This window comes from Lynx rufus, unplaced genomic scaffold (genome assembly GCF_022079265.1).
Source record: "Lynx rufus isolate CCGP_SWC_20201006 ecotype Redwood Valley unplaced genomic scaffold, mLynRuf1.p SCAF_8, whole genome shotgun sequence".
Taxonomy (NCBI): Eukaryota; Metazoa; Chordata; class Mammalia; order Carnivora; family Felidae; genus Lynx; species Lynx rufus.
Genome location: NW_025814896.1, coordinates 15,514,925 through 15,526,079, shown reverse-complemented (window position 1 = coordinate 15,526,079; position 11,155 = coordinate 15,514,925). Strand labels below are relative to the sequence as shown.

General features: G+C 56.8%; 1 protein-coding gene across 1 annotated transcript; it reads left to right on the top strand.

The window, feature by feature from the left end:
* Positions 1-925: 925 nt before the first annotated feature.
* Positions 926-10,852, top strand: RBPJL (recombination signal binding protein for immunoglobulin kappa J region like). The gene is made up of 12 exons (XM_047069130.1): positions 926-947; positions 2,161-2,268; positions 3,481-3,607; positions 5,294-5,364; positions 5,534-5,649; positions 5,924-6,098; positions 8,108-8,245; positions 8,645-8,754; positions 9,036-9,188; positions 10,084-10,239; positions 10,386-10,489; positions 10,579-10,852. The coding sequence occupies exons 1-12, from the start codon at positions 926-928 to the stop codon at positions 10,850-10,852; spliced, it is 1,554 nt and encodes a 517-aa protein (XP_046925086.1).
* The last annotated feature ends 303 nt before the right edge of the window (positions 10,853-11,155 follow it).

Genomic DNA, 11,155 nt, shown 5'->3' with positions numbered 1-11,155 from the left:
CTTTGTGTATGTTTGAAAATTTTCATAATAAAAAAAATTGCAGTACAGTGCTGGGAAACACAGGGAATCCTACTTTGCAGAATTGCAGAGTAGTATTTAGATAAACGGAAAGCAGATTTAAAAACATATCATTTAAAAATAAAATGCCCCTCGAAAAGAAAACATCCACAAAAATAAATGAAAAAGAAAAAGGCCTTTCTAAACGCCAAGCACCGTGTTAAATGTCCTTCATGCATTGGGACATTTAATCTCGGCAATTCTATGAGACTAAAACTGTTACTCTTCCCATCGTACGGATGAGGAAACCGTCTCAGAAAAGAGAAGCGCTGGTGCCCAAAGTCACTCGGCAAGAAAGTGGCTCGCCAGGATACAGTCCTACGCCTAAGTGGTTCCAAAGACCAGCGACGCGTTCCGCGGCCTCTCCAGCCGGGAGAACCTCTGCAAGAACAAAGCCGTCATTCCCCACCCTGGCCCCCTCCCTCCCCACACAAGGCGCTTCTGTGTGGCTGTCCTTCCAACACACACGTACGCACGCGCGCACACACCCAGACATGCAGGGCCCAGCCTCTGGCCCCTGGGGAGAGCCGCACCCTTTCACCCGGTGGGGGGTAGGGACCCGCAGCGCGACCGCCAAAACGCGCTACGCAGGCTTGGAGCCTCCGCTTCCCGCCTGCTCTCAGGAGACACCGCCAGGGGGCGTCTTCCCGAATCTGGCTGCGTTGGTTAGGTGGCCGTGGGAAGACCACATCTGCCTAGCAGGTGCCCCTGCCCAGAGCAAACAGTGGCCGAGAGCCCCGAGGCCTTGGAGATAAGCCCGGGTCAGGATATATCCGACACCAGGGCCAAGAAGCAGGGGAGCGCAGGGTTCCTGGGACAGCGGCATTGGATACGCCCGGAAGGCGGTGAGTGAGGCCCCAGCGCGCCCATGGACCCTGTACCGGCAGCAGGTGAGCGCTCACTCTTCCACCGCCCTTGACGACGCCCCTTGATAATCCCGAAGGGTTCCCGTTGTACAGATGGGGAAACTGAGGCCCAGGAAGGCTGCCCGCTGAGCTGCAAAGGAACCTGGGACTCCTGGTTCCCGTTCTCCCTTCTGGGCTGCCTGGCTGCCTGGCAACCTGGCGCCGAGGAGTCACTAAACCTCTTTTCCTTCCATTCACTCCCCCTACTCTATACCCTGCCCCCGACGCCCCATGCTGAAGCTGCGTTAGCCATTTTTCTGTTGCTTGTTTCCTGGCAGAGGGGGCCAGCTGCCCTAACCCAACCGCAGCCCCTCTGGCCCCCTCCCCCAATTCCGTGAATGGGCCTATTCTGAGCAAGGTCGGGTGCGTGCAGCTCACTCCAGGCGGCCTTCCCGGCCCGGATCCTCTCTGCCTTGGCTTTCCAGGCCTGCTAGAAGAACAAAAATCCCTCTGGCAGGGCCCGTCGTGGGAGGTTGACTAAGCCAGATGTGCCAGTTGCCGCTGCAAACGGGAGGGTGCAGAATGCCTTCTCTAGCTTGGGCCATAGCCAGGGCCACCTCTGCGGAGCATGGGGGGAGGGAGGGAAGAGACAAGGGGCCCTTGCCACCTCCCATTCTTTCCCACCTGCAGAAGCCTCTGGGTCCCCTAAGACCCCTTATCCTGCTCTTGGCCTGAGCCAACATCTCCCCTGGCACCCCCTTCCCCCTGCCCAGTAATCCTAGAAAGTCAAAACATGACTGCCTCCAAGTGCATCACCTTCCCAACCCTCTTATTGTACAGAGGGAGAAACCAGGTCCAGAGACTAGTGTCTTGCCCTAAGTCACACAGCAACGTGGTGACAGGTCTGATACTAGAACCCCGAGCTCCTCTGAGGGGTTAATCCTCCCGTTAAAAGATTCGGAAATGCCTTAGGGTGGGGAGACTGGGCTCAAAAGGAAGGAGAGGTCTGCAAATAACTCCTCAAGAATTGGCTGATGAATAAATACCTGGGGACATTCCTGGCGGTTCCTCGAGGGAGGAGATCAGGAGGCAAGCAACCCCCCCCCCCCCTTTGGTGGCCTTGTTGGTGGAGGCTCAACTTGGAAAGGACCCCACAGAAGTGGAGAAGGGCACTGCAGGTCAGATGGGGGCACCGTAAGCGGTGCGGCGGCGGTTAGACGCGGTCGTCTGGCCTGACTTGACGCCTGCTCCCCTGCAGACCCCTCCGCGCCCCCAGGCCCTTTGACTCACCTGAGCCCGCCGGACAGCTCGGAGGCGCGGCCGCGGAGCGGAGCCGACGGGCGGAGCCTCCCGGGCAGCTGGACCAGGTAACGGCGCAGGCAGCGCGCCCGAGGTGGGGACTGCCAGGCGGCTGGAGCGAGCGGCGGGGGCGGCCGCATTTAACCCGGGGCAGGCGGTGGGGAGGGGGAGCGCGGGCTGCGACCCCTCCCACCGGCCGGGAGCGATCCCCTTTCCTCGCAGGGCTGGGGCGGGGCCAGCGCGGCGCCCCTGCTCCTGCCGCCCCGGGAGCCGCCGGCGCGAGCTGCGGGGCCGGAATTCGGCTCCCGGCGGGAGGCTGGGCGGCCCCGCTCTCCGCCGCCGGAATGCGTCGGATGCCTCCGAGGCCCTTCCCCGAGGAGAGCCCCAAGGGGCGGAGCGGGCCCTGGCCCGGCCGGGCTCCTGCCCTCCGCTGCCCCCTCCAGGAGTGAGAGGCCCGGGACTCTGGTCCTGCGCGACGGGCAAAAGGGTTCAGAAGGGTAGCCGCAGGGCTCCCGACTCTCCCCCAGGCCCCACCTGGAGGCCCCTCAAATCTCTGCCGTCTCGGACTCCTTCGCCCCGTCTCTGCAATTCCTTAAGTCTTGGGCCCACCCACTACCCTCCCTCGTCAAAACTCCGAGGCCGACAAGCCACCAGGCCCCTAGGCTCTGACTGGCCCACTCCCTTGATTCTGGAGGCCCTGAAATCAAGGGAAGGAAAGCTAGGACAGTTAACAGGCCCCTCCTCTTGGGAGAAAGGGGGTGAGGAGGGTTGCTTTGACCCTGGAAGACCGCAAATGTTCCTTTAGGATCCCGGGGACACCGTTTTGGGTGTTTACAGGCCTCTGGGGGCAGGCAAGAGAGCGCTCTGGTCCAGGGGTCCGGCAAAGCTCTTTGCCCCGGCATCCAGATTTCGCCGGGATGGGTCCCCTCAAAGTGTAAGGAAATCACGCACCCTCACATACTCTGTTTCCGTCCCAAGACCGGCACAAGTGTGGCCTTTGTGCCGCTGGGGCCTCTCCCCAGTGCTTCAGGCTGTGATGGGCATGGAGCCAGACCTGAAGAGTGGCGCCCGGGTGGTCCCGGTGGGCTCCCTGCAGGCCTCATTGAGTATGGGCAGCCTAAATATTTAACCCACAACTTAAACGCGGAATCCCCTCTCTTACCCAATGCTTTCCGTCCCTGACCCCCCATGCATTTCATTCAACCTCCTTGCTGGGCTCCAGGCCACCTCTCCCCTTAACGCTCATTCCTGCCCAGCTGCCAGCCTGCACCCACCCCCGGGTCACCCCCAGAGCATGTCACGGTCCTGAGGGAAGGCGTGCGCCAGTGCCTACAGCAACAGTGTGAGCAGACGGTGTGGATCCTGCATGCCAAGGTGGCTCAAAAATCATATGGAAATGAGAAGCGGTAGGTGCCTGGCTGGCCCCTTGGAGGTCCCTGCAGCCACCTTCTGCTCTGTGCTTGCCTTGTCTTGTATTTATTGTATTTTTTACTTTTGTTTTATTTAAGGCAATCTTTTTTTTTTTTTTTAAGTTTATTTTGAGAGAGAGAGAGACAGAGAGAGCACGCACAAGCAAGTGGGGACAGGGCAGAGAGAGAGAGGGAGAAAGAATCTCAAGCAGGTTCTGTGCTGACAGCCAGGGGGCTCCATCTCAGGAACCGTGAGATCATGACCTGAGATGAGATCAAGAGTTGGAAACTTAACCAACTGAGCCACCCAGGCGCCCCCAGTTCAGTGTCTTTTAAATTTTTTTTTATTTTTAATGTTTGTTTATGAGACAGACACAGAGCACTAGTGGGGGAGGGGCAAAGAGAGAGGGAGACACAGAATCTGAAACAGGCTCCAGGATCTGAGCTGTCAGAACAAAACCCGATGCAGGGCTCGAACCCACGGACCGCGAGATCATGACCTGAGCCGAAGCCAGACGCCAAAGTCAGACGCTCAACTGACTGAGCCACCCAGGCACCCCACCAGTTCAGTGTCTTTTAGAACCTGGGGAGGACACAGAGCTCGACTATTGGCCCATCAGGAGCCTTTTCCCTCTGCCTCCACTGGCCTCCACTTTGGTGTATAACAGAACCTCCTTGTGAATCTACAGTATCCCCATTCACTCATCATCCACCCATTCATTCCTTCTTTCATTCAACAACTACTTACTGGGTGCTTATCAGGTGTCAGGCTCTCTGGACAATGCTGGGCCCTGGACATACGACTCCAGAAGACAGATCCAGCCCCTGCTTTCATGGCATCTTCACTGTGGTGTGGAAGAGACAGACAACAAACTCCGCACAAATCAGTGAACAAGAAATTCCAGACTGTGATGACAGCTGTTAGAGCAGAATTATAGGACAGCATGATGTAGTAGAAACAGAGGTGGGGGCACTTTAGCTAGAAAGGTCAAGATGGTGGACAGGCCTTTTAAGGAGGTGACATCTGAATTGAGATTTGAATGTTAAAAGGGAGCCAGACAGGAGAAAATCTGGGGGAAGCGTGTTCCAATTAGAAAGAAAAGAAAATGCGGACACCTTGAGGTTGTACAGACTTGGCCTTTTCTGGTACAAAAGAAGTCAGAAGGGCTGGAATTAGAAAAGGAGGGGGGACTTTGTAGGAAATAAAGTCGGAGAGGTAAGCAGGGACCACATCAACCGCTAGAGGGTTTTAGGAAGACAAATCACATGATTGACCCCTGCTTTTAAAGAAACGAAAAGGCAGTGTGCCCACTTTGCTCTAAGCAGGTCGTAGAGGGGAGGCGTGGAGGCAGAGAGAGCAGGGGAGAAGGCTGATGCTGTGGTCCAGGCACAAGTGATGGCAGTTGGGACTGAGGTGGAGGTGATAGGAAACCCATGGATTGTGGATGTGTTTTGAATGCGGAGGGGACAGGACTTTCTAATGGGTTGAGTGAAAGGAGTGATAAAAGCAAGTCCAGATGTATTAACCTCTGGGGTCCACGGTCACGGAGAAGCCTGGGGAGGGCACTGGGACAGGAGGAGGAGCAATCAAAAATTCTGCCCGATTTGTGCTGCCTTTGAGACGTCTAGAGACAGTCGAGTGGAGAATGGATGTGCGAGTCCAGCGTTTGTATGTCTCCGCAGGTTCTTCTGCCCCCCGCCCTGTGTCTACCTCGCAGGTCCCGGCTGGAGGGTGAAGCCAGTGCACGGCCAAGGTGAGGGTGGACTCCTGGACTGCCGGGCGCCTCCCTGCGGGGGGACAGCACAGTGCGGCCTGGGAGCCTGGCGGGGTCGCATGCGCTGTCTCGCCGCGCCCTCTGGCGGCGAGGACTCCGCTTGCCTGGCACCCGAGTCCTTCCCGAGCCGCCTCGCGTCCCTTTCCAGCCCACCAGCCAGGGGAAACCGGACCCACCGTCTGCGGTTACATGGGACTGGATGGCGCGTCCGGCAGCGCCGCCGAGACGCAGAAGTTGAATTTCGAAGAGCAGCCAGACTCCAGGGTGAGAGGGCGAGGGACGGGCTCTGATTCCTGTTTCCACCCTTGCCCCTTCCTTGGCGAGGAGGGCTCATCCACCCCCTGCCCACAACCCCCCCGCCCCCCGCAGAAGCCGAAAGATAGGTGAAGAGGCGGGGGGGGGGGACCGGGGTTCTGCCTCGAGGGTGAGCCTGAGAGCTGGGATCGTGCTGCTTCCTGTCACGTCCGATGGGGCAGACGTCAGAAAACTGGTGGCGGAGGGCTGGGATGAGACGGCCCGGTGCCCGCGCACCCCGTAGGAATTCGGTTGCGCCAAGACCCTGTACATCTCGGACGCAGACAAGAGGAAGCACTTCCGGCTGGTGCTGCGGCTGGTGCACCGCGGGGGCCGGGAGCTAGGCACCTTCCACAGCCGCCTCATCAAGGTCATCTCGAAGCCCTCGCAGAAGAAGCAGTCGCTGAAGAACACTGACCGTGAGCCAGGCGGGGCGCGAGGGCTGGGCGGGGCGGTCAGGTGCCACCGGGTCCAGAGCTGCCGAACTGGGGAGGGAGGAGACCTAGATTGGAAGGGTCGGGCCAGAGCGGGAGAGGTGGAGTCTGAGCCGAGAGAGGGGCGGGGTCTGGCTCCGGTCTGGGAATGAGAAACTAGAGCAGAGGAAAGGGGACAGACGCCAGACACTGGGGAAAGGGACCGGGGGTGGGGTGGGAGGTGGGGAGTCCAGCGCAGACAAAACTGGCCAGCAGGTGCTGAACTAGAGACAAAAGTGACAATAAAAGGGCAGTCAAAACTATCTATTCAGTGCTGGATGTATGCCTGGCTCTGTGCTAGACGCTGGATCCCTGTAACATAAAGACAAGTGCCTGTTCTGGAGGAACCCACAGCCTAGCACGGGAGATAGACACACATCGCTCATCAGAGAGACAGTTTGAAATAAGGACTGCCCTGGGTGCCAAGTGACAAATCCCAAGGGGGCCGGGGCCTGAAGCACAGTGACAACACTGTTGTCACTACCCACGAAGTGAGGTGGGGGAAGGCATAGGAGAAGGTGGACTTCCCTTGCTAACATTAACAAGAATCATCCTATTTGATGTTCACTGCATCCCTCTGAAGCAGGTACTATCATTGTTCGAGTGATAGGAGGGCATGAGGGAAATGAGGTCTGGAACATTCACCCATTCATTTAATGAAATAGTTGGGCCTATCACAATCCAGGTGACTTGCCTAAGAGTGCCCGGCTAGGAAGAGACCCAGCCAGGATTTGAACTTGAGTCAGTGTCACTCCAAAGCCCATACTTACTTTCTGTCTGTCTGTTAAAAACCCTGTAGAACGTCTCAGACCCAGGCAGTGCTCTGTCTGGCCCTTGGTATCAGGTAAGTGGTATAGTGTGGTGGTTAGGGGTGCAGATTCCGGAGCTAGGTGGCCTAGGTTTGAATCCTGGCTGCTACTGGCTAGCTATGCTATCTGGATCAAGTTTCTCTCTCTCTCTCTCTCTCTCTCTCTCTCTTTTAATGTTTGTTTTGTTTTGTTTGAGAGGGAAAGAGCACGAGCAGGGGAGGGGAAGAGAGAGAGAGAGAGAGAGGAGGGCAGCCCTGATGCGGGGCTCAAACTCATGAACCACGAGATCATGACTTGAGCCGAAGTCAGATGCTCAACCAACTGAGCCACCCAGACACCCCAAGTTGCTCTCTTAAACAGAGATAGTATCTACCCCAGAGCAGGGTTGGGAGAATCAAATGAGCTAATGCATATAGAGCATTTAAAACAGTATCTGACATACAACAAACATTAGCTTTCGTTATTATCCAATGGATGGGAACTTAGGCTACGTATAAATTGAGCATTTACAATATGCCTCGCACTAGGAGGGGAGAGAAGATGACCTAGTGCTTTCTCCCCAAGTGGTCAAAGCTCCGTCAGAAAACGAAACCATGGTTCCGAGTGTGATAAGCTGGAAGAGATCGGTGTCAAACCCTAGAAATATCACACTGCTGTTTCACACCACATGGTATTTGCTTATGCAGCCCCCTGAGCAACTCCTACCTACTTCCTGCTCCCCAGCTGAGAGTGTAACCTCCTCCAGGAAGCCTTCTTTCACCCAGCCCTTACCACCTCATTTTGAAACTTTATATGTATGTCCCACCTCTCTGAGACTGTGAACTCCTCCAGAGTAAAATTGGGTCTAAGTCACCCTTTGGTGCCCAGGACCCAGCACAGTGCCTGCCCCAAAGGAGGCACTTAGTGAATACTTGACAATATTGTTTATCGAACTGAAGGGCGTCCAGGCAGCAAAAAGGAACAGGCAAGGATACAAAAGCAGGACTCCAGCCGGTACTTGGTAAAGGGCCGTGAACTAGGAATGCCCAGTGTGTCTAGGCCAGTGAGCATACGAGGGGACTGACCCAGGGGACAGAGGACCAAAAACTGCCTGGAAGTACAAGGAACCAAGGTAGGCTTGGGCGCTGATTTCACCTCCCCTCACAGTGTGCATATCCTCGGGCTCAAAGGTCTCCCTCTTCAACCGCCTGCGCTCCCAGACGGTCTCCACGCGCTACCTGTCCGTGGAGGACGGCGCCTTCGTGGCCAGCGCGCGCCAGTGGGCTGCCTTCACGCTCCACCTGGGTAACCACACCAGCCGGCCCGGGGCTGGGAGCTTCACATGCATCAGCTTATTTCATCTTCAGTCCAACTCCTCGAGAAAAGTAAACTTTGCCCAAGGAACTGAGGCTTGCCAAAAGTCCCAGTGAGTCTGTGACCAGTCCAAGCCATTCTGACTCTAATGTCCAGCCCTCTCCGTTCCTCTCAAACCCCACCCTGGGAGCAGACACTTTCAAGGATGGCCACAGATGACCCCTCCAGAATGAGAACCTTCAGCCTTAGCTGTCTCCCTGCATGCCGACCCTCCCCGCAGGATCCAAGTGTGATGTGGGGTGGGGCCAGAGGCAGGGAAGGCAGGGTTCAGGGGAGAAACTTGGGACCCCTGAAAACCTTCTTTCCTTCCCTTCCCTCTTTTCACGCCAGCTGATGAACACTGTTCCCAGGGGGACTTCCCGCCTCGAGAGGGCTACGTCCGCTATGGCTCCCTAGTGCAACTCGTCTGCACTGTCACGGGCATCACACTACCTCCAATGGTATGAGAAGGGAAGGCATACCTGGGGGGTCCCCCCAGATCCATGCAGAAAGTCTGACCCACAAGGGCAGGGCTGGAAGGTGAGGGCCCAAGGCATAAAGACATGCATTCTCACTCTGGATACTCAGTGCTTTGTGGGGCTGGATGGAGGTAAAGGGTGGGGGGTGGGGGGACCTGCCAGAGCCCATATGGCTACAGGATAGCAGAAAGCTAGCTGGGAGGGCAGCCTCTGTGCACCCAGGCACCTTGCCGCCATACTTCCTACCACCCCTTCTGTTGTAGATCATCCGCAAAGTGGCCAAACAGTACGCGCTCCTCGACGTGGACGAGCCCATCTCCCAGCTGCACAAGTGTGCGTTCCAGTTCCCCGGTGAGCCTGCCGGAGAGGGTGGCACTTACTTATGCCTCGCCGCAGACAAGGTGGTGCAATTCCAGGTGAGAGGGAACGAGTACTGGCACCAAGCGTTCTAGAAGGTCAGAACATAGAGAACCGGAGAACGTAAGATGGTCATCATCATAATGACTGCTGCTTACTGAGCGACACTGCCTCCCATGGAATGTTAGAATCATAGACTATCAGGACAGAATCCAAGAATGTAGAAAAAAATAGTAACAGTATTAATTGAGCAATACTCCTTCCCAAGGAATGTTAGAGTCATAGAATGTTAGGAGATAAGATTTTAGAATGAAAATAAAAATAAGTAATAGAATTGAGAATTATTGTGCAAAGAGCATTAGAATCATAGAATGTTCAGGGGCACCTGGGGGGGCTCAGTTGGTTGAGCATCAGACTCTTGATTTCGGCTTGGGTCAAGATCTCAAGGGCTCATGAGATCGAGCCCTGTGTCAGGCTCTGTGCTAACAGCGTGGAGCCTACTTGGGATTCTCTCTCCCCCTCTCTCACTCTGCGCCCCACCCTCCCCAAATAAATAAACATTTTTTAAAAAAGAATCATAAAATGTTAAGCCACAGAACTGTAGAATGTGGAAAATTATTATTAAGCAGTACAACTCCCAAAAGAATATGATCATGGAATGTTGAGATAAAATCATAATATATAGAAAATATTATTATTGAGCTATATTGCCTCCCCAAGCATTTCAAACCTGTAGAATAGAATTGCACAATGTTAAAAAATAGAATTTCAGAATCCTAAGAAAATAGACCTTTGGAAACCAGCTAGTTCAGGGAACTTAAGGGCCTTGTCCAAGCTCACAGGGCAGGTAAAGCTCAGAGCCTAGGACTGGACCCCAGGATGCAAGAGCCCAGACATTATGCTGACCCATGCCACCCATGCTGGTGGCCACCATCCCCTTGGGTCTCCTCCCAGGCCTCCCCCTGCCCCAAAGAGGCGAACAGGGCGCTGCTCAATGACAGCTCTTGTTGGACCATCATCGGTACCGAGTCGGTGGAGTTCTCCTTCAGCACCAGCCTGGCGTGGACCCGGGAACCCGTCACCCCAGTGCCCCTCATCAGCACCCTGGAGGTGAATCCGGGGCGCTGGCGGGCGCAGGGGGGGGGGGGCGAGCGGGGATCTGACTCAGGGTGTGTGTGTGTGGGGGGGGGGATGGGGTGCTGGCAAGGGAGAGCAGCAGGCTCTCGGCCACCGCCCCCGCTCCCTTCCGCCCCCAGCTGAGTGGTGGGGGAGACGTGGCCACGCTCGAGCTCCACGGCGAGAACTTCCACGCGGGGCTCAAGGTGTGGTTCGGGGACGTGGAGGCCGAAACCATGTACAGGTATAGGGGGAGCCTCCCTTGGGCCGCGGGGAACGGGACGGGTGCGTGCCGTCGGCGGCACTGCAGCCCTAACCTCGGTGCCACCCCAGGAGCCCGCGGTCCCTGGTGTGCGTGGTGCCCGACATCGCCGCCTTCGGCAGCGACTGGCGCTGGCTGCGCACACCCATCACAGTGCCCGTGAGCCTGGTGCGCGCCGACGGCCTCTTCTACCCCAGCGCCTTCTCCTTCACCTACACCCCCGAGTACAGCGCGCGGCCCGGCCCCCCGGGCGCCCCCGAGCCCGCCGCCGACGCCGACGCGCTGCTCGAGAGCATCCACCACGAGTTCACGCGCAGCAACTTCCACCTCTTCATCCAGACTTAGGTCCGCGCCCACGCCCGGCCCGGGCCTCCCTGGGGCCCGGGCTCCGCCCCCTGCCCCTTTGCTGGGAAGTCAAGGCCAGAGCCTGGGCGGCGGCGGGCCCTCGCCGGAGAAACTGCCACTCACTCGTCCACCTGAGTGATGCTGTCCAGTCACCAGCGTGGCTCTCCCCGTGTTTGTCTGTCTCACTCTCTAAATCAAGCAGTCTCTGTCTCTCTCTCTGTCCCCCACAGTACCTTTGCACATCTCCCCATTTGTGTGTCCCCACGCCTCCAACTTTGTCTGTTTCTCCCTGTGTCTCAGTAG

What these genes read in the sequence shown, in the direction of transcription:
- RBPJL (XM_047069130.1), top strand. Translation starts at nt 926, where the DNA reads ATGGACCCTGTACCGGCAGCAG. An exon ending in AAGAGCAGCCAGACTCCAGG is followed by an intron (nt 5,650 to 5,923) that starts GTGAGAGGGCGA and finishes CGCACCCCGTAG; the next exon opens with GAATTCGGTTGCGCCAAGAC. An exon ending in ACAAGGTGGTGCAATTCCAG is followed by an intron (nt 9,189 to 10,083) that starts GTGAGAGGGAAC and finishes GTCTCCTCCCAG; the next exon opens with GCCTCCCCCTGCCCCAAAGA.